General features: G+C 40.4%; 1 protein-coding gene across 1 annotated transcript; it reads right to left on the reverse strand.

The window, feature by feature from the left end:
* Positions 1–1561: 1561 nt before the first annotated feature.
* On the reverse strand, positions 1562–2626 carry LOC137019883 (trace amine-associated receptor 6-like). Its single transcript, XM_067385029.1, has one exon. It carries the CDS (start codon positions 2624–2626, stop codon positions 1562–1564), a length of 1065 nt encoding a protein of 354 aa, XP_067241130.1.
* Positions 2627–23931: the final 21305 nt, after the last annotated feature.

Genomic DNA, 23931 nt, shown 5'->3' on the forward strand with positions numbered 1-23931 from the left:
GTATAGTCACTTGTCTTATTTAGTTGGTTCTAGTTTTCCCACCATCATTTCCCTGATCCCTTTGTGTGTACACAGTAGTATTTAAAAGTGCTATATAAATGCTTCATTCATTCATTCATTCTTTCAATTAATTGATTTTTTAAAGGTGGTGTTGTGATTAGGGATGAATCTGGAGGGTTGGATTTTACTTGGTGACATGACCATTATTATTTGTTTCTTTTTTTCTTTTTTTTCTTCTTATACTATGGAAGTCAATGGGGTCCCATCAACTGTTTGGTTACCCATATTCTTCAAAATATCTTTTTGTTCAACAGAAGAAAGAATCTCATACAGGTTTGGAAGAGTAAATGATGACAGAATTTTCATTTTGGGGTGAACGATCCCTTTAAGTGTCATTGTTTAAACCCTGTTTTTTAAGATTAGTAATTTAAATAAAAGTTTTTAAAAATAAAATTCTTTTAAAAAGTCTATCTCTTTAATAAGTCAAATGTAAACAGTACTAAATTACCATGGTGCATGAAATTTACTATATATAAAGAAACTTGCCTTGATTTGCCTACCACTATGAAATATGACCACATACAATATGCACAAATGCAAAAGACAAGGGGCAAAGACTTTCACACTGTATATTTTCACACTGCATAATTTTTTACTCAAACATATCACATAAACGCATATCTGAACATGTTCAATTCAGCCCATCACAATATATTTTTTTTCTAGCTAGACGTTTTCCTCAAATTACAAATTGCAGCCACAATTTTTCAAAATGTAGCATGCTTATCACAATTTAATAATACAATATGAACATTTTACAAATTGGATGACATATGAAGTATTTAGTTATTCCTTAATTTCTGACCCTTGGCATGTTTAAGTGTGGTTTGTTGATCATTCCAGCATATTTTAAACATAGTAAAATGGAGACATCTTAACTGACAGTTTGCAAAATGTGTTTTGTTCAATTACAGATAATCTGTAAGGATGACCTCGTCAGTTCCCGTGGCCTGTGCACTTCACGACAGTCAAATGGAAGAGGGATCCATAGTCAATAAAAAATACTTGAATACAGTTGTGAATACAGTTCCATTTCAGGGTGCTCAGGGTCATTCCAATGTCTTTGATTTACTTGAGGATGAACTTGTTTAAATAGACATTATTGAGAAACATGAACAGGCTAGTAACATTTTATGATAATTACATATCACAAGACAATCATTTACCAGCTGCTGTTTTAAAGTTTGTCCCACAATTGCATTTTGCATTGTCTTGTTTTGTTAAAAAAAGATTTCTTTTGTATTTAAAGATATTGTTATAGCTGATTTAGTCATTTTAAGGCCTTCAAGAGAGCAAACAGAGACAGATAATGTTACTCACACATGTACATGTTCACAATGCACATACATAGCATTTAAACTTTCACAAATATAGGTGTTGCACAGAGAGTCATCTAATGTTTTATAAGGAAGTGCTTAACACAAGAACTCTAACTATTCCATTCGAAGACAGATGATACTTACATTTGTGCCTCATGCACTTCATGCAATAGTTTAGGGGATCATTTCTCTTCTGGGAACAGATTTAAGTATTCTGATGAAGGTTCAAATATTTTCAGTGTCAAAATGTATTTTGCTGACACTCTAAACCATTGATAAAACATTGCATAGATAAGTGGATTCATGCAGGAATTCATGCATAACATCCAATACATTACGTTAATTATAAGAGCATCATTTTCATCATGTCCAAAAGAAAGAGTAACTATGTAGTATGGTGTCCAAAAAAGAAGATACACCAGTACTACAATCCCTAAGGTTCTTGCAGCCTTTTTTTCTGATTTGGCCTTTTTTTCCGTGACTGAATTTAAATGCTTTGCTTGCCGTTTTGCTACAAAGCAGATTTTCACATATAAAGGAATAATTACACAACAAGGTGCCACTAAACAAACAAAAGCATCTATTAGTAGATTTTCCAGTGTAACAACAAGTATGCATTCTCCAATACATGTGTGGTTTCTCTCTGGATACAGTAAAAACTCATACAAAAGATAAAACGAATATAAAAAGGAGAATATCCAGTTTACAACAATGGTAAAAACAGCTCTGTTATTATTGACCTTCGTTGGATATCGCAAAGGGTCATTCACGGCAATGTATCGATCCACGGATATAATAATCATATTACCAAGAGATGCCACGACAACCACATAAAGAATAAGAGGAAATATTGAGCAAAATATTTCTCCAAAGTACCAGCATGATTCGATCAGTTTCATTCCCTGCACTGGCATGAGAATCAGTCCTGCGATCAGATCAGCCACTGCCAGAGAGAGGATCAGCACATTTGTGGGAGTGTGGAGCTGCTTGAAGTGCGAGATGGAGATGATCACTAACAGGTTCAGAAATACGGTGAACACTGATGTTACAGCCACGAAAATATACACAAAAATGTACTCCGCTTCAGGTCGGAGACTTTTGGTACAAGACAAATTGTTATTTGGAAAGCAGTATTGGATTGTTTGATTGTCCATGTTTGTCACTCCCCAGTTGGATCGACTTTGAAGAGCAGACTCTCTGTGTGAGGATGCTTGGCAGCTGAGCCCCCTGGTTCTTGTCACTGACATGACTCATTTTTATACTTATAGAAACCACAGCGACCACCCCGTTCAACATGAGGTTTGATTACTCATCTCTCAATCCCACCCACTAGTTAAATATTCATAGACCTGATCAATCTGATCTATACAGTATAATGGATTAGCAAAGCTAATAAAGCTTGTTTAATCCTACATTATGCCCATGTATGACAGCATCTGAACTAACAAACAGCAGGCAAGTGCTCTACTATTAGAAAAATAAGTCCAGGGGCATCACTTGGGTATGGAAGGGTTTGGTGGCTGACATACCTTGGCTGCCTGGTCAGGTCAATGCAATTAATATATTTTTATTGCAGGATTAACAGAGTTATATTACTATGTGTAACATAATTTGTATTGTTAAAACAGAAAAGTAAGTAAATTAAAGCGATCTGGTTGTTATATTCATGTCATGGGAGTTCAATGGTGCTGCCAATGTGTCTATTTACAATGTGATTTTGCAGCTTTGAGTATTGTAGCCAATGGAAATACTGACCAATCAGAGATGTTTAAGTTACCGGTCATGAGAATCCACTCAGTATCTCTCAAAACACTGAATGAGTTTATATTTAGCATAAGTTTACCAAGTTCTGCATGTGCAAAAATCCTCTCATTATAATAATAAAGCGGAGACACAATGTACATAAAAGATTCATTGTGCAGTTTTAACAGGTTCATTGATTAAAATGGGTGTTTTCACACTCAGTGGGTTTGCACTGAACTGACTGACAGCTTAAGTGATTTGGTAGCACTCTTTTCTAGCAATTTAAAGAAAAGTTTTTGTTTACTGTCACATTGAGGGAGTAAGAATGGATGACATCATTAGAGTCCGCCATGGCTTGGCTTTTGGTGAATTGACACCACTGAATATGTCTTATCCATTGCCTTACATTCCACTCAAAGTGATATGCATGTTAACACACAATAAAAATTAAAGATGGAATCTGGATATTTTCAGCATAGGGCTACCACCAATGTATGTCCCTGAAAATCATCTCATGAAAGGAGACTTTAAATATTATTAGACTGTCATGCAAAGTCAAAATAGAATAATTCATTTTGTCAAAACTGAATTATGACCACAGTTTGTCCTTATAAACTATGATAGGTCCTTTCACAGTTTTTTGTAAACTATACTTAGATTAAGACATGGGTGTATAATCCTGCTCCTGGATGGCCACTGTCCTGCAAAGTTTAGCTCCAACTTGCCTAAACACACCTGCCTGGAAGTTTCTAGTATGCCTAGTAAGACCTTATTGGTTCAGCTGATTAGCTGGTTCAGGTATGTTTTAATGGGGTTGGAGCTAAACATTACAGGACAGTGGCCCTCCAGGAGCAGGACTGGACATAACTGGATTAAGAGAAAACTGACTGATCAAGGTGGGGCTGGAGGGACGAGGAAGCCCGGTGGAGCCACAAGGATGACCTAGGCAGAGCCAACGTGGCGAGGAGCCAAGGTATCACTCCACCCTGGCTCCTCGCCATGTTGGCTCTGCCTAGGTCATCCTTGTGGGCTTGGAGGCTTGATGTGAAGCCAGAGGAACCACATCTTTTGCCAGAGCTGGTGAACTGAAAGCCTCAGGCACATCCAAGTTGCTAAGTAATGCCAATGAGAGAGGATCCAAAGGGCTGAAGGGAGCCAGCGTAGACAAGGCTGAAGAACTGGATAGCATAGGCAGAGGTGAGAGAGGGAGGCTCAATGGGAGCATCATCAACAACAACACCAACATGGTGCTGTGGAGCTGGGCAGTGAAAACAGGTTTGGAAATAATTTCTTCATATTCCTCAATCCCACAAGGGTTAGAGTCTATCACTAGGCTCTGGGTCTGCGGTAGGCCCTGATCAATGGTTTGTATGGGCTTAGTGCAGAAGATTGAGGATATCATGATAAGGGGAGTGGACTGGAAGGGCTGGAGCGTAGTTGCTCCATCGTCCTCCACTTTGCTGACAGTATAAAATAAGCCACACATCCACAGTGCAATGTCCAAATACTGTGCCAGGGTCATGCTGGAGTCTCCCGCTGGAAACAATTGACTGATGTTGTAATCCAGTCCATCAATTGTCAGTCATATTAGATTGTTAAATGGCAATATCAAATTAATTCCTCCATATATGTTTCAATATTGCAGCCATCTTGATAAATTGAGCAAAGGATATCCTCATCGATGACTCCCGCTGGGTTCATTGTGTAGGGCTGGTGTTCTGTCATATGAAATCTGGCTAGAAGATGAAGAAAAAATGTAGCAGATCAATATACTTTAATAAATGAAACAAAGAAGATAATCCACTGTGGGGAATACACATAACATTCATTCTAACCACAAACAACACCAAATAATAAACTGAAACAAACTCAGGACTTAAATACACAGGTGATAACAAGGAGGTGCAGGTGAACAAAATTAAACAATGAATAGCCGTAGCAACAAACTATCAACAGGTACCAAAGAAAACAAGAAGAGAACATGGGAAGGAAATGCAGGAACAAAAGGAAAAAAAATATATTGTCAGCACAGGTATGCCTACCTGCTGGGCACCCTCCACTGATGTTTCACTCCTTTCATCTCGGAACATCTCAAGGTGGTGGAGCAGCAGCAGGGACGTCTCCCTGTTGCCCCCCACTGCCAGTCCAAGGATCCCTGTTTACCCTATGTCGTGTCCCTTCTGTGGAGCCAAAGCCAGAAACTCCCTCTTTCTGCCTTTTCAGCCAGATCTCTGAGTGCCCTCTTTTATCCACGGCTGGTAGTGCCCTGAGACTTCAGAAGCTGCTGGGTAGAGGCTACATCGGAGCAGCCGATTTCTACAAGGAAGGTAAGAGCCCTCGACCCAGCTTGAGAGCATGCAGCTGCCAGCTCTGTGTACCTCTCCTTCTTCCTCTTAAAGGCAGCCTCCAGCCAAAAGCAGGTACATGGTACAGTTAGTTTAACCATGATAACTGTCTTAACAGGGGTGGACCAGAGGATGATGTCAGGCCGTAAGGATGTTGCGGTGATCTCTACCCAGAACCTCAGCTGGTGGGCAAGGTCAGCTGCCATGCTCCGCTCCTCTCCCGGTGACAGGAGAGACCACTCCTTCAGGCTGCTGCTTTGGCCCTCTCCCCCTTGCCTGACAAAGTGGGTCCGCTCAAGCATGCGCGCCTCCAGGACTTCTGCAAGCTTGCACAGGACTTGGTCGTGGCGCCATATGTAGTGGCCCTGGATCAATGCTGTCTTGTACCCAGAGAGGATGTGCTGGATGCTTGGATTCTGGGAGGAGCAGAGAGGACAATTCTTCTCCAATCCATACCAAAAGTATAGGTTCTGGGGGCTGGGAAGGATGTCATATATGGCCCTTATGAAGAAGCTAGGCTTTGCTTGGGGCATCTTCCACATATCAGCACACATGATGTTCCTGTTGATAGCTTCCCAGATTGTCCATCTGCCTTGCTGGCATAGACACACAGCTTTGACCTTGTAGCACTCCTCCTCCTTCTTTGACACTTCAGTGATCACCAGGTCTTTCCTTTCCTTTGTGGATGCTTTGGACCACATTCCAAGACCTATTCTCCCTGACTGTGAAAACCTTTTCCACTGTCTGTGTAACACTCCACTTAGGGATCTGGGCTTCAGTGTTTCTCACAAGCGGGTCAGGTGAGTCTCTTAGCTTGAACAGCAGCCTCACCTTCTCCTGCTTGTAGCCCAGGCTAATGAATTTCAGTGGGAGTTCCAAGGCCATTTCTTGATGTAGGTCCAAGCCATTTCTTGATGTAGCTATTTGCCTTCTTGTCCATTTTCAGGACTGTTGTTGAGGTAATGTCACACAGTTTCAGAGGCTTATACAGAGTAAACTGGTAACACCAGACCTTGAACTTCCCTGGGAGGCAGCTTTGGTCAATCTTTTTCAGCCCATCTATGAGCTGAGATATCAAAGTGGCAGCCATGTGTCTGTCAGATATGTTAGCTGTGTAGGGCCTTCTTAGGACAGGTTAGTGCACAAGGAGGGGAATTTTCTCACCACTCACTGAGAAGCAGATGTTATCATTCCTAAGTCCCTTACGGATTGAAATGCTACAGGAATTAGTTGGCTTTATCCTCATCCAAGCCCATGCTAGCTGCTCCTCCAGTCCAGATGTGCACCTTAGCTGTCTGGAGTAGCGTGGTGACATCATCCATGTAACTTATTATGGCTGGAAGCATGGCTTGAATCTATGTCCACTTGTTACAGATATGAGCTAAAACTTTATGACATGTCACAGGTGAAGCGACTGGTCAGAGTATCTCTGAAACAGCAAGGCTTGTGGGTGAGAAGCAGTGGTGAGAATTTACCAACAGTGTTCGAGGAGTGACCCATTTTCTTTTACATCACGTGGACGGCCATGTACATGTGCACATTTATTTGGGGAAGTGATTGCACCACAACGACAAGCCAGTGGAGGGAGAGTGATGCTCTGGGCAATGTTCTACTGGGAAACCCTGGGTCCGGACATGTGGACATAAATTTGACACCTGCCACCAACATAAACATTGTTGCAGAACAGGTACATTCGTTCATGACAATGGTGTTCCCTGGTGGAAGCACCCTGGTTTCAGCAGCACCCTGCCACACTGCACACATTGTTCAGGAATTTGAGGAAAATGATTAACACTGAGAGGTCGGTGGTCACGCTGGCAATACAACCAAAGAGACTAAAAATACTCCAGCAATTTTGGACGTACAAATAAGGGTTAAGTATATATTATTAAAAACTGTGGAATATCTTCTTTTATTTGTATACACTCATAGTAAAAACAAAATGTTGTGCTTTTTGCAAAATAAAGAAAACTAACATGATGCGTGATCTGTCGTCTCCCTCTGAAGTCCTCAGAAAATGAACTGTAACTTAATGATTATTATATATGAGATATTTGTCTAAAGAAACGTTGAAATGTCAGGTTTTAAATCATGTAAGTCAAATCAAAAACTAATATTCTCTGTTTATGTAATCTGTTTGAAAAGAGAGAGATGTCAATGGTTCACGAGTCAGCTCATTATACACTAATGCCACGCCCACAGAGCACACGCGCTATTCAGACGCAAATTCTGAGGTGATACATGCAACAGAGAGTGAACGCCAGTGTCAGGTCAGAAAAATGCATCAATCTTAGTCAAATTCATGTACATCGTTTTGAGATGCGGTGAGGAATAATTCTGGAAGAATTTACCTCAGAGGAAGAGCACTTTCAATTTCATTGCGATCGAGGATCAACTTGATCAAGTTGATGATTGTGAATGGAAAGTTTTATTCTTAAGTTCTTTATTCTAATCATGATATAGTGTCTGTGAATATTAAACAGCAAAAAGACTGTTTAAATATGAATTTTGCATGTTCTGTGTGTCTCTGTATGAATAGCGCAGATGCTTGTTTCGTTTACTACACATACATATTGGCTATACACATATTGGCTATTCCTAAACTATATTGCTAAACTATACTGAGATGAGTGAAATCAACCAAAATACGTAATAAATACTGAAATAAAATGTGTTAGCAATGTATTAAACTGCACATTAACATTTAGGCTATATAATATAACAAATATAATACATAAAATGTCATAGAGGTAATATGAATGTTTAGACGATTTCTTTGGCCTGTTTTAAACAGATTGTGAAGTGTTTACTGTGAAATAGTGCTATATCAATGAAGCATTTGTTCACAATGAATAATGAAAATTCAGCTTTACATCACAGAAATACATTATATTTTAAAGTATATTAAAATAGAAAACGTTTCAGGTTACGCATATAACCATGGTTCACTACAATGCTAATGGGGAACGAAATACCACGCTGCCATGCTGAGGGGAGTGCATGCCAAAGAATGGCTGAAAAAAAGGCCCCCAGAAATATCCAGAGGCCTACCAAGGCCGCTTAAGGGCTTGGAACCAACAACTTCAAATAGAAGGGGTCCCTTTAAGGGAATGTAGCCAGGGAGCCGAACGGAGCCCCCGCCAGTCACTTCTCAGGGGAGAATAGTCTACCTCTAACGCCACCAGGGAGGCTGACCTGGTCCTATCTTATTGACCTAGTCTGGCCAGCAACTTGTCTGTTACCTAAACAGAGTCTCTAAAGACCTTCCCTCAGAGGAGGTGTCCAGAAAGAGGGACTGCAAACTGGCAGTAACCAACTCAGACCGGATCGTAGAGATGGGCATCCTGGGGAGCAGGACTCAGCAAAGCACTTAAAACCCTTGCAATCAGGGGGAGTTACTCCGCTCTACAGAGCGCTTCTAAAACAAGGCACTCTGGAGGCTGAGTACTCTACATAGGGTCACTAAGGAGAGGCATAGCTCCAGCCCCAACAGTAGCTGATCTACCAAGGGAGTTCTTACTAGAATCTCTTAAACCTTTAAGACCAACTTAGGGAGCGAGGTCCTCTATATGATGAACCACACAAGAGAGGTTAGTACCTACAGTCTAAAATACTGATCTACCAGGGAGGTCTCACAAAAGACCTTCGACCTTCCGACCAGAACTTGGGAGCGCTGTACTCTAAGGAATGACCCTCAATGCAAGGGGAGTACAAACTAGACTTTAACCGAGACAAGTATTGAATAAGCTCATGCAAGCACCAGGGAGGCTCCTAAAGAGCATAAAACTCTGATATAATTCTAGGGAGTTAGGATACAAATTTAGCTGGACATGCCAAGGACCTACTCGACACAGAGGATCACCTTCAAGGTGGCCTGCTCGAGGGCCAACTACTTGCTAGCAGATCTAGAATCCCAGGGCTAGTATCAGGGAGGCTCTATTGGAGCCTGGGCTACCTGATAACCATCTGCTCAACTCTAGGGAACTAGGACATGCAGTTACCTAGCTCATCCTGGAGGATCGCTCCCAAGGAGAACCAAGGAGGGCCAGCTACTTGGTAGCAAATCAGCTCCAGCAGAAACAGCCTCTAGAGGCTTGGAATACTTGTTTGCAATGCCAAAATGAGCCATATACTGAGCATAATGCTTTCTACCCTTAAAACAAGCGGAGTACAAATCTGTGCGACCGGGCTTATGAAGAGGCCTCAGATAGGGCCTACCACTCTAGCTTAACACTGCCACAGGCCCAGGGCTAATGCTTGAGCTCCAAGGGAGCGTGCTCAACTTGCCCTGAAAGGAGGGAGTACTTGATACGCTCTACCTGAGCATCGCTGATGATGGGCACTTATGGGGCACAGAGCTCTGGGAGCAAAGTGAGCTAAACCAAAGTAGAATTCAAGGGTGAAAATCTGAGCAAAAACTCTTGCGCCAAGACGAGAAAGACCGTCTGAGTTCAGCTCTGGAAGAATGGAGGCCCCAACAGGAAGAAATTCCACAGGAGGGGCCTGCAACACTCAACCCCATGACTTGATAAAAATCAAGGAGCTTATGGCTGAGAGATTGCTCTAAGTTCGACCAGATAAAGCTACTACCAAAGCTCTAGAGAGCGGAGACTTCAGCATAGTGCTTTCCACTCTCTAAATGAGAGGAAGTCTAACAATGCTCAGGGATAACCTCCAGAGAGGCTTTCTATGAACATCTGGCTATCTGTCTGTGCCTAACACCACTAGGGAACTAAAGCTCAGCATAATGCTTTTACTCTAATATCAAGAGGAGCCCCAGCTCGACCTAGGCAATTTGAGGAGGCCACAAAGCCTGCCGGGGCGGGCCCTGGCCCTGGTCGGGGATGATTCTCAGAATGAGAGGTGGCGTACTAGGATTACTAGCTACCAGTCCTAAGCAGGAGAGGCTCTCCTAGTAGTAGCTACGGCATGCTATGAGGCGGAAAAGCTACAGCATAACCACTTCTGTCTAAAAGACAATCCTAAAGTACTGGCCTAGGCCAGATATAGGGGTGGCCCAAAAAGAAGGGCTGACCCACATGCACTCATGACCTCCCTGGAGCTCAATGGAGTGGAGACTTCAGCCTAACAACTCTAAAGAAAGGAGGCCAGCTCATAACACACAGGAGAACTCACCACCTGGATCTCAATGGAGCGGTGGCTTCGAATAGAAATTCTCAAACAAGAGGAAGCCAGCTCACTCACCACAGCTTAATATTAAGGCGGCCCAGAGGGGGCCAACACCCACAGTCATGATCTATCTAGAGCTCAGGGGAGCGGAGGCTTCAGCATATCACCCTTTACTCTCTAGTGAGAGAAAACCACTTCACTCAACCTAGGGAAGGTATTAAGGGGGTCTAACAAAGGTGATACACCTCAATTGTGATATTACCTGGAGCTCAGCAGAGCGGTGGCTTCAGCAAAATGACTCTCTTCAACGAGAGGACAAATCATATGCCAACTCAATCAAATCATATATATATATATATATATATATATATATATATATATATATATATCGTGATCTAACACAAAAATAATAACCACCCCCTTTATTGTTTTCTACAGGGAGCTGAGGTCACTGAATTTTAAATGGCTCTCTCAAAAGGAGAGGTAACCTAAAGGGGTTTAGGGCGGGAGCACAGAGCGTAATTTGCTGCCGCGGATGTCCTTTCATATACGAGCAGGACCAGAGCTTTGAAATCTGTATGAATTACATGCTGATGTAAACAGTTGCGGGAAAAAACAGATTCTTCCACGCCCTGTCGATCTCAAAACGGAGATCAAAAGGGAAAGGAAGGCTCATGTACACGGGTGCAGATAAACAATGCGTGACTGGGGTTGCCATGGGAAATACACACAGCGTGAGCAAACAGTTTCTGAATGCGTGCGCTCCTCGCGTGTGTGAATAAGTGTGAGAAACTCGAACCAATCCACACATCACTCGAACATAAAAAGCACAGACTGCTGACATTGAGGATGCAAAAGACAAAGCATCCTCAAACAGCACAACAATCTCATCAACCGCTGAAGCATATGAAATAAACACGTACAAACACTTCAGTCGAACTTCTTCTGTGTGCATCGAGCACAAAAGATTGTCCCTCTTCCCAAAGGAAAAGAGACAAACAAGAGTAGAGCTTCCTCAAAAGGAAAGCTCTACAAAAACATGTAAAGAACTCTCAAGTACTGAACATGCATGCTCTAACAAAGGACACACAAGTCATGAGTGTCATCAAGCATCAAATAACTAAGACACGGATGTACACACCACTTGAAACATCTGCTTAAAAAAGCCATTCTTATCTAGAACAGTGTTTGAACAGCACTTAGACAAAACAGTCCCTGAAGACGAAAAGAGGTTGACTTTTTCTCTAGGCACCCATTATGTGTGTTCGGGTCAGACTAGTAGTGATGTCATAGGCTGTCGTCGGCCAATATGATTGGCGTGATTTGATAGAGTTTCAGACACCGGTTCCCGCAGAGGTGTTCCCCATTAGCATTCGAGGGCACAATGTGAGTTCCCTTTCGAAAGGAAACCATTATTTTAAATGGTAATATTTCACAGTATTGCTGTTTTCTTCTGTATTTTTGATCAAATAAACACAGGCTTGATGAGCATGAGACTTATTTCAAAAACATTAAAAATAGTAATATGTGACCCGATCTGGCGAAATGAGTTGGAAGTCGCAACGTTCTATTTTAAGATATGGGCCAATAATGTGAAAAAACAATGAAAAAATCGAAGCTAATTTCAAAGAACAGACTTTCAAAAATAATCTCCCAAAGTTTCGTAGTCCAGATAATTGAGTAAAGGTATTTAAATGGCTATTAAATTTGACATGGTTTTACTAAATTCGCTGGAAATGAACTTCTCAACTCCTCTCGTCACTTATGAGCATTTCCCGGTATCCCCTGAAACGTCACTATCTCTGCTCTACAAATATGGTGTTACACGTTGTATAGAACCAATCAAAAAGCTTAGAAATGTAAACACACTGACCTAAACGCTGATTTTTAACAATGGGAAGCCCAGTTTCGACTGACAGGCACGCGATCGGTCCAGCCATCCTCCTGTCAGACTAGCGCGCCTTATAAAATAAAACTCCCATTTGCGTGTCTCTCTTTAAAAGCCAATAAAAATTGAATCCATATAGGTAGCACAAAAATTATTTTTGCATACAAAACCAAAGACTTTAAACTTTCATATCAAGCCTCCAACATGCTTCTGTTGTGTTGTTTTCACCCTCTCTGAGTAATATGCGTTTACAACAAAAATAGCACAGAACTGCTAACTGAATACATGTATATTTCACGTGCTCATAACTTCATGAAAAATGCACAGATCATAAAAATCGCACATCAATATTTAAAGCAGATTCTCAAGATTAAAATGAATCCAAAATCAATATAGTATATCTTGTTGATCACAAGATATTTCTCACGGAATGATTTAACATACTTGGCTAAAAACATGTCTCTCATCTCTCCGGGATGCAGTGTGTATCCAATGTTCCCGGACCCATCCATGTTCGTTTTCCAACGTGGAATAACACATAATAGATATAATTTTAAAGCTTAGAATCTCATCTTTATAATGCATCTAAACATTTTGAAAAACTCCTAACGAGTGCTGAGAAGTGCCTCTAAACCGGTTTACTGCCCGTTGGCGCCACCTGGCTGCGGAAAAAATGAACAACAATTTTTCAAACTATTCTTTATAATATCACCACGAAATTTGAACCAGATGCAGCCAGTCCCGGCGCCATGGGCGGGCATTGGGGGGCCTGGCCCGCCCTGTGAGTCACTAGTGCCTGCCCTGGACGAGTCGACAACTCCACGTCCCCCCAACCACCAGTCCTTGATTTTTTTATCAATAGGCTACAGTCAACAAAAGTTATCATTTTGTATCATAACTACCGGATAAAAATGTGTTTGATCTGATTTAAAAAAATAAAATAAAATAAAATAAAATAAACGGATTTGATTAGTTTGTAAATATTGAGCGCGGAAATGTTTGGTTGTGTGCTAAGCATAGTGCTGCCGCTTAATGTTAGCGGTCATTTTTTAAACAACTGCTGAACTATCTCGTGTGACAGTGTCTGAGGATATACGGCGTTTCTTTAATCAAAGACCACCAAAGTTGGCAGGAGAGATCAGCGAGGTAATGCTAGGCGAAAGCCCGAGTGTTGCTGTGAGATTGTGACATATCCAGCTGCAGACCCGCAGCACCACAGTTTCAGAACAGCAGCCGCAGAGACTGACGCGCTTCTGCTATGATATTTGTCTGAACCATTTTCGCTGCTAAAACAGAACAAAAACAGTGAATATTGCGTCTAAAATGTAAATAAATTCATATTAATTACTTGTTTATAGAACTGCCATATGAAATCAGTGTCACATTTTCAGTCGTGATGGTATTATTCGGCACTCTTGGTCGTGTGATGTTGCTTAACTGTATGTCATAAATATAAAAACTCCACATTTTAATTTTTACTGCATTATTCAGCCGCGGCTCGTCTGGGTGGGGCATAGCCCAACAAAATATTCATCCAAAAATAGACTGAAATAATAATATATTGTAAATGTGTCCAGCATTCTGCAACAAATATTTTTCAGATTTTTTAGTCGTAAAGTGAGCAGGGTATATTAAAATATAGTGCAAGGATTCGGCAGGCATAATCATGATAAGCGGGGCAGCCTGTCTCGGAGCCCTCCCAGCTCTACAGCGCCCCACAAATTTCCAATGTAAACCTATGATGTAAACCTGTGGTGAAAAATGGAACTGCAGCACCAATTTGAGCAGCCGTTTGAGCAGATTTCTGGCTGCCCAGCTTACTTCCAAGTGACGTTATGTCACGTAAACCTCGCTCTAGGTCAAGACAACATCAGTCCGTTTCACATATGTGTCTGTATCAGGTCAGTAACTAGTTGGCATGTCTGTTCTTCCTATGTGGAGTAGCGTATTAAATAAATGAGAGGATAAACCCTTTAGTTCATGTGAATAGCTTCTACATACAGTAGTTCTGTTGTGTTTGTTTTATGTTTTTCTGAGAATAGACATGACTTTTTTCTTCGCTGGAATTCCTACATACCTTGTAACATCCTAAAACAACATTTGTCATGCTGCGCTCATTTGTTTCGATTTCTCCTCGAGAGGCAGCGCGAGCGCCTCAACAGCGCAACATTTTGTTAGTATCAGTACATTACATCAGCCTATATATTATGCACTATCGATAATTATTATGCACTAAGCCACTTAGACTAAATGAATGCAGAAGCATTATCGCATTTTGGTGATTCTCTAGTCATTTTTATGTTATTGGCGTTTTAATCAGGCCAGGCAAGTAAATTTCTCTTTATTGCCCCTTTAAAAAAATCAACTTGTCCCGGGCAATGTCGAGCCCATGCGACGTGTTTAGTTCTTCCTCTTTTTTTTTTTAAATCCATTTAATTAATAATTAATGTTATTATGCAATATAAGGTTGATCTCATTAGTGCCCCCCTGAAAAAAATGTAATGCCCGTCCGTGTATTTGTGTCTGGCGCCGGGTCTGGATGCAGCTCACATATAGGAGAGTATCCCCAAAAAAGATTTTTTTAGCGATCTTATTGTGTTCCTGAGTTATTCCATGTCAAATAAAAAAAGAAAAATTATTTTTTAAAAATTATATATATTTTTTTGTCTTTTATCAGCTGTTTCTCAGCAAGATAATGTCCAAATGTAATGTAATTTATATTTTCTTAAATTTTAAAATGTTTTCTATCAAATGATACCTACCTTTTGACTCTCCTTGCTAGAGTTTTGGAGTTATGAGTCTTTACTTTTGTGTGTGTCGCTCAGAAAAAAAAAAGAAAGAAAAAGAACTCTAAAAAAGCCTTCAGGTCTTAAAGGGTTAATTCAAATAAATACTTTAAAATAATTTGAGCTTCAGCCTGGTTTAATATATATATATATATATATATATATATATATATATATATATATATATATATATATATATATATATATATATATATAAATGTCTTTGGTCAAATTAAGCTGTAAAATAAATCGTTTATCCCTTTAAATGCAATGGATTTTGAAAGATATCAACAAAAAAATGGGCAAAAAACTTTAAAAGCGATTTTCTCAGGTTTTCAATTGGAAAAAGAGGGCAGACAACCATAATTAAAATGGGTATATCTTTAAAACGATTCAAGGTATGACTACGATATCATTTTAAAGCTTATTGTGTCATCTTTCCATTGATACCAAAATCTCAATTTTGAAATTTGGGTCACTGTGACTCATTTTGCTGGATCAGGTCACATATGTGTCCAATCTTTTGACCAGTACTGTAATTTAAAATATTATAGACCTATACAAAATGTCCTTCACATGATGTGCAATAATATGTGAATGCATAAGATCACAAAAATCATGTTTTCTGTTAAGAGTGGACATTTAATGTTAATACAATAGCTGATATGGTCCTGTTATCAGCATGCTCACTGAGAGTGTTTTCGTTTATCTCACAGATTTGAGAATCATAGTGACCAGATGTTGGCTCACATTGGACTGCATGCAAATGATACTGAGATCTCTGACTGGAAGCAGGAAAGTCTTTTTTTTCTCCAGTGCAGAAACACCAAATGCCAGGTATGTGATGTTCATATATATCTTTGAACATGATTTATTTCTGCGTACTCAAAATGTGTCTTTGACTCTCATTTATATAGTTAACTATATTTTAAATATATATATAAAAAAAAAAAAAAAAGATATGTTTCTTTTGTCATTGCATTCTTTCTTGTTCACATTCCTGACTGAATGGCTCATTATGCGGCTCATTATGGGCAGGGTCTTAATCTCCTCAGATGTGAATCACAGCATTATCCATGAAGATTCACGCCTCCTTGCATATGGCCTTCCTAAACAAAAAATCAAAAAAATTAAAAATCAATACATTCTTTAATGTGTCCGAGTAGGCAGAATTATTTACATCACTTTAAAAACTCTAGACTGAAGTATACAGTTTCCAAGTCTTGTATTATGTATTTTGAGGCCTTATTTCAGTGACTTATTTATTTTTTCCCAAAAACCACATAATTCTCTCAAAAATACAAACATGTACATACATGTTTCTCACATATTATTGTAGCCTAGTTTGTGCTTAATACAGTGTAGTGAGACTTTTGTCATTAATGTATTTATAAGCAACTGAAAAAAGCACGAATGTCAGGGCATGTCAAAACTTCTCCAGGGCCCCAAATTAACCTCAGACCCCAGAGGGTCAAGAGTTCAAGGTGTTGCCCTGGCTTCCAAATTCCCCAGATCCCAATCCAATTGAGCATTAGTGAGATGTGCTTGATCAACAAGTTTGATCCATGGCGGCTTCATCTTGCAACCTACAGGACTTTAAGGTTCTGCTGCTAACGTCTTGGTGCCAGAAACCACAGGACACCTTCAGGGGTCTCGTAGAGTCCATGCCCCAGTTAGTCAGAGCTGTTTTGGTAGCACATGGAGGGACAACAGCATATTAGGCAGGTGGTCATAATGTTTTGACTCATCAGTGTATGTCTTTAGAATTAATGATGAAGTCAATGAGTTACCCTTTTTTAAGTAATGTGGTGGTGAGCAGTAGTCTCAGTGTTGCATGTGCCATGAAAAGCACATTTACTGTAGCAAAAGATTTTACTTGAAATACATAATGATTCTCCTACCTCAACTCTTTACTGTGTACTTTGAATGTGGTTATAATTCACAACCTGTCACGTTTTTACCTGTTACTTGTCCGAATTAACTATTTTGGTGTATAATTTGTGATAACAGGCATTTTATCACTTAACAAAGATTACAAGGTGCATTTTCCTTTGTATGCCAGGTAATAAACCAAAACAATTATACTTTGTTTGTCTTAAAACATGCCAAAAACTTAGCTAGCAAGATATAATGGAAATATCTATCTCTGCGATGCATTCAGAAGAAAAATACTTAAAAATACAAACAGAACACATTAATAATTACTACAAGTTACTTGTTTTATACTGCAGTGTAATTTATAATTGTTCATATTTTATTTATTACTAACATTCATGTGTATTTTTTAAGATATATTTTTGGCCTTCATTGGACAGAACAGTGTAGAGCAGACAAGCAATTGGAGCAGACAGGGGAACAGGATTGGGAAAGGATCTTGATTCGGGACTCAAACTTCGATCACCCAAAACGCTACTGTACTAAATGCCTAACCCGACATGCGTAATAATTTTTTGTAACCAAGTAAACTTGCTGTGCAGGTTGTTAAAGTTATTAATTAGACAGACATAACTGGTGCTTTATTGCAGTGGTTCCCAACCACATTCCTGGAGGCCCCCCAACACTGCACATTTTGCATTTCTCCTTAATCAAACACACCTGATTCAACTCATCAGCTCATTAGCAGAGACTCCAAGACGTGAAATTGGTGTGTCAGACAAAGGAGAGATACAAAATATGTAGTGTTTGGGGGCCTCTAGGAACGTGGTTGGGAACCACTGCTTTATTGCATGCCAGTAATGCAGCAGTCAGTGTAAATATTCTGTGAATTAATTTTACTGAATGGTTCTTGTAACTAACAAACAATATAAGTGCAAACAAAGTGTCTACAGACAACCTTGCATCCACTGATCATTCACATTCATACATTGTTTATTTCCATTTGCCACTCTTTTCACTGCACACAACAAAAGCATTATATCTGTTTTCTACAAAAGAAGTAAAGTGTTTTAGGGTAATGATGAGTAACCTTCATCCAAGGGGAATGGATGTAAGCTACAACAGCTCTGGTTGCGTCAGCACAAGTTCATGCATCTAACACCTTTAATTGCTAGGCTTCAACATCATGTTTAATGGGACATCATTACTGATGATAAATGTTTTCATGTGCTAATAGACTCCCGGGAGAGTTAAAGATTTTGTCATATAAACAGCTTGGTTCAGTTAAAAGTGCTGATTGGTCTCAAAAGGATTGAACACAGAATCATTACATCATAAGAAAGCCAAGAGGACACTGACGATCAGGGGCTGAATTCACTACGAATTCTCTAAATACACTGCCCTCCAAAAGTTTGGAAACGCCCAAGAAAAGTGGGGTTTTGGACAATATTGGCATGAATCCTTTTTAATCTGTGATAATTTTGCACTGATTAGGGACAACACAAACTACGAAAACATATTTTATTATCAAAATATCCAGCATTAGCAGCTATCTGACCTAAACTGGTTCTGATTGGTTCATTGTATTCTAAACTTAATTGGCAATCTATTGTTGAAGCTATTAAGGTGTGCTGACCCAAAAATCTTTTACAAACCTGGGCCAAGTTTAAACCAGTAACCAGCATCACAGCTGGCAAAGGGGCATGTCTGACTTTGACATGTATATATTGCCATTATTATGTAATCAAAATTAAAATTATTATTGCTGGTCTTCAATGATAATGTCAAGTTACTCTAATGTATTTGCACCAAAATATGATAAGGATTTATGCTGATTTATGCTTTATGATTTATGCTCATCCAAAACCACACTTTGCCAGGGGTGTTTCTAAACTTTTGGAGGGCAGTGTAGTTCCTAGCTAGGAACTTCTCAAGGATTTTAAACCTATTCACAAAACTGCTAAGATCAAGTTTTACTGAGGTGTTGAGAAAAATGCTGTGTTTCAGCCATAGAAATACATCAATAAAACAATATGTCAGGTTACATTTAGCTCAGGAAAGTCATTCACTGTCTGTAGCTTGTCTGTAACAGTGCACATTTTGTGTCTCCCTAATTAAACACACCTTATTCAGCTAACCTGATTCAGATGGCCTGATTTGGGTCATCAGCTCATTAGTAGAGACTCCAAGACCTGAAATAGTACTAAGATTACATTACAAAAATGTAGATATATTGTTAAATAAATTCACTAAATTTCCTTTTTTTTTAGGCACGGCAACTCCTCCATGTCAACATTCAATGCACCACAAGCAGACATCGAAATACATTTAAAGCTAAAGCAGTGGTACAAAACCTGACCAGTTTTTTTTACCAGTCAGATTTACACCCAGAGTGTATATTATAGATATTAAGATATTAAGGCCCAGTTTCACAAACAGGGCTTAGATTAAGCCAGGATTAGGCCTTAGTACAATTACGGCAATTAAGTAGCTTTTATAAATGTGACATTAAAAAACACTACTGCATTTTAGTCTTGGACTAGGCTTAAGTCTTGTCTGTGAAACCAGGGGTCAGTGTTTTGCCCTCTTATCTCTCTCTGAGGGGAAGATGATATTGCATTGTTTGATACCAGTTCTATTCTGTTCTCTGATTTACCAGGTAGGACCACAATCATAAGCCATGATATTGATGTGGGTGAATATTCCTGGTTAAACAGCATCCATATAGGGTGAACCCTACAAGAAGGGCAATTATGAAGGCAGAAGTTCATGCCTCAACCCCTGTGATGTGTGGCAGCAGCAGCGCGAGATCTCTGGAGAATGACTGTGCAGAGACACAGATCAAGTGCGGTACAAAGCATTCTCAGATTTATTCAGGAAGAAGGTTCATATTTATAGACATAGGTCAAACAATAATCTCCAGGATGGCTTGAGCATCCAACTTAAGAATCAAACCTTACCATGTATGGCATTTCAAGAAATATAGTAACAAGTCAGAAATGTATGTGTGTAAATGTGTGTGTGTGTGTCTTCAACTTCTGGTTGCGTGTGAGAGTGTCGGTGTGTCCTAGCACTACTACTTCTTGTTTTGTCTATGTAGGTACATGATGTGCATAATGGAAAAAGTCCAAGAGACAAAGAAAGTGAAGCCCAAGAAATAAGAAATTATTTAACAGTAACAGTTTGGCTATATCCACCACATTAACTTTCTAACTGTGTCTGACTGGCTGACAAAAGCCTTGGTAACTTTACACCTGGCCAAGTGTGAGTTTGCAAAAGCTGTGATAATCTGATTAATTAAAATCTATCAATGCAAAAGTGGATGAGATCCTGAAGCCTCTCAATCCTTGTAAACATGAGTTGCACTGACTCCTTGGAACGGCTGGTTATTACCATGCATTTTTTAAGAACTTTTTAACAGTTTCCCTGCTAATTGACCCACTCAATATCTCTAGGAATTTTGGTAGAATACTGAAAGCCAGCATGCTTTTTCTTCTTTTCTTTTCTTTCTTGACATGTGAAGGCCAGGCATGGTAACCCAAACTCAGAATTTGTCTTCTGTATTTAACCCATCCAAGTTAGGGCTGCACGATATTGGAAAAAACTGACATTGCTATATTTTGTTTTTCAGCAATATGTATTGCGATATGAAAAAAAATTCACCAATGACTTGAATAGTTCTATTTGGAAAAAATTAATCATTCTAGGATTGGGGTGATTTTGTAGTTGAGTGAATATGCATAGAAAATAATGAAAAATTACAAGCATAGATCATAAATATAAAAGAACAAAGATACAAATGAAATAAATTGTGCTTTATATTTTTCAGGAAATCTAACAGTATTCAGGTACAGAAATTGAATAATAAAATGTAAAATAATGCTGCATAGTCTTCACTGTATAAATTAAATATAATTAATCTGTGTTAAAACTACAAAAGTGATTTTTATATTTGTCTTTTGTTGTTTGATTAACATTCATGACACAGAAAGCAGCAGGAATATTAGGCTGCTGTCACCTTAAGACTGAATGTGCAGATCCACAATACTGTTACACATTTGGTTTTCTTTCTCAATTGTTCAGTTCACCTAAGTAATAAACAACTTTGTTTACAAGGATACTCAATGTTTTACGTACATTTTTTTTGCATGTATGTGTCCATTCAGGCACAAATAGACACAGAAGAGAACGACATTCACTGTTCACGTGCATCTGCGCAGCTCTGTGTGTGTGTGTGTTTGTGTGGGTGCATGTACAGAAAATAGCCACACGTTCAGAATAGAGTTCTCTTTCATGTCTTTGAAACGATATATTGTGCAGCCCTACGTTAGGGGGCACATACATTAGGAGTAGTGAGTAGTGAATACACACACACTGCAAACTGTGGACACACACAGCCAGAGCAGTGGGCAGCCATTTTGCTGTGGCGCCCGGGGAGCGACTCGGGGTTAGATGCCTTGCCACCTCAGTCATTTCCTGCCGGTATTAAAGGGTTAGTTCACCCAAAAATGAAAATTATGTCATTAATGACTCACCCTCTTGTCGTTCCACACCCGTAAGATCTCCGTTCATCATCAGAACACAGTTTAAGATATTTTAGATTTAGTCAGAGAGCTTTCTGTCCCTCCATTGAAAGTGTTTGTATGGTAGACTGTCCATGTCCAGAAAGGTAATAAAAACATTATCAAAGTAGTCCATGTGACATCAGTGGGTTAGTTAAGAAGTTTTTGAAGCATCGAAAATACATTTTGGTCCAAAAATAACAAAAACTACGACTTAATTCACAACTTGTCAACTTTAATGCTCTGCCATGACACTTTAAGCTTGATGTTGACTAGTTGCTGATCATGTGATTTTGACGCTAATGACAAAGGCACCTTGCAGACCTTCATACTGTTCTGACTTTGTGTACTATATCTTTTCTAACTAATTGGACTTACGGTTTTCTTATAAATGATTACAAAACTCCCAAAAATCCCATAGATGTAGAATTCTTTGAAATCCACTTTTACACTCTGTTTCCATCGGTTAAAATGACAAATTAATGCATATTCCGAGAGTGAATGCATGTTTTAAACAGTTTATTGTTCAGGTAAGTTTATCGCTGTTCTATACTAATGTGCTGCTACATTGTAACATGCACACACATACAAACAGTAGATTGCACATCACATGCAGATTGTGTGCACAGAAACAATCAGGAGCGCAGAAAATTACTGTCAGTGCTTTTCTGTGATTTATAAAAACAATAGCTTATAAATGTAGAAGTGCCTGCATATATTTTTTTGTTTTTGAATTAAAACCCACAGCTTCACTAGTAGAGAGAAAATTGCAGTTCCCATTCAGTCGGTCACGTTCGATGTACGTCGGACAGACCGACGAATAGGAATTGGAATCTCGCCAGAGAGGCTAATCTACTTCGAGTGTAACTAAAACGAGCAAATGCACATTGGCATGCAATCATATGCATCAGCTGCTCAACTCGCAGCGCGGGTATATAATGAGCAGCAGGTGCGTTGCATCTTCAGCTTTTCACTTCGGAGCCGAACTACTGCAAACACGGTAGTGTCTACAAGCGAGTGTTTGAAGACGGACTTCAACGAGTCAGCTCTCTCTCTGACTGCTCTTTCTCGTCCGGTTCAGGAGGACAGCACAGCAGCAGGGCCGATTTCGTTTCTCCTTTCTTTGCTTTTTTTTCTTTGCCTTTTATTTTGAGCAAGAAAGCTGTTTCCCAGCTGTGAAGAGAGTGCAAGGAGAGTGCACACAACAGGCTGTACATTCCCTGTCTGTGTTGCAGCGGCTGTCCCCTGCGTGCTTCGGCACCTGAAAGAGTTAGTCCCTGAAAGAGCTTACACGAGTTGTTCGCGTCTTTTTAAAGATGTCATTCTACTTGTGTGCTGCTGGATGCAGTCGTTGCCTGGCGCCTCGGGATGGTCACCAACGCTGTATCGCGTGCCTGGGCTTAAGGCACGCTGAGGCAGCGTTTGTGGACAAGTCATGTACCCATTGTGGGAAGATGACCATCACGGAGTTGTGGTCTAGACTCCAGTTCCTGCAAAGGGGCGGAGTCCCGGTGCCGCTGCCTCGTTCCAATCCTCCCCAGAGGGTTGCATCGAGCGGCGGCACTGGTGACCTGAGGATTACGGTGAGTGCATTTCCTTCGGGGAACCAACCCCCTAGGAACCCTCACCCCTCCTGCACTCCGCAGCCAGTAGAGCTGCCGGGGGAGCGCGGTGGACCGCCCCAGAGGTGTGTACCATCCGTATCCTTCGGAGCTCCCCAAGACGACCGGATGACGATCGCTGCATCGGAGGGTGAGCCTGACGCTTCTGGGGATGATGATTCGGCGCTGCTGCCTCCTTCGGGAGTGACAACTGTGCCCGATTCAGACCCGGAAATGATGGCTATGCTTTCCCGGGCCGCCAACAGGGTCGGGCTTGCGTGGAATCCTCCACCGTGTCCCGATCCCTCGAGGTTGGATGATTGGTATCTCGGGGTGGCAAGGGTTGGTTCTCAGCCCCCCACCCCAGTGCTATTCTTCCCGGAGGTGCATGAACTCACTGGCACATGGACGGCACCTTTTACTGCCCGAAACCATGTCGGTGGGTCCTCCTCCCTCACCACCCTTGATGGCGGGGTGGCTAAGGGTTATACGCGCATACCCCCTGTGGAACGGGCCGTTGCTATGCAACTGTGCCCTAACTCCACCTGGCGGGGGGAGCCGTCTCTCCCTTCCCGGGCCTGTAAGTACTTGTCAGATCTTACCGGCAAGGCTTACCAGGCCT

Source organism: Chanodichthys erythropterus, chromosome 5 (assembly GCF_024489055.1).
Source record: "Chanodichthys erythropterus isolate Z2021 chromosome 5, ASM2448905v1, whole genome shotgun sequence".
NCBI lineage: Eukaryota > Metazoa > Chordata > Actinopteri > Cypriniformes > Xenocyprididae > Chanodichthys > Chanodichthys erythropterus.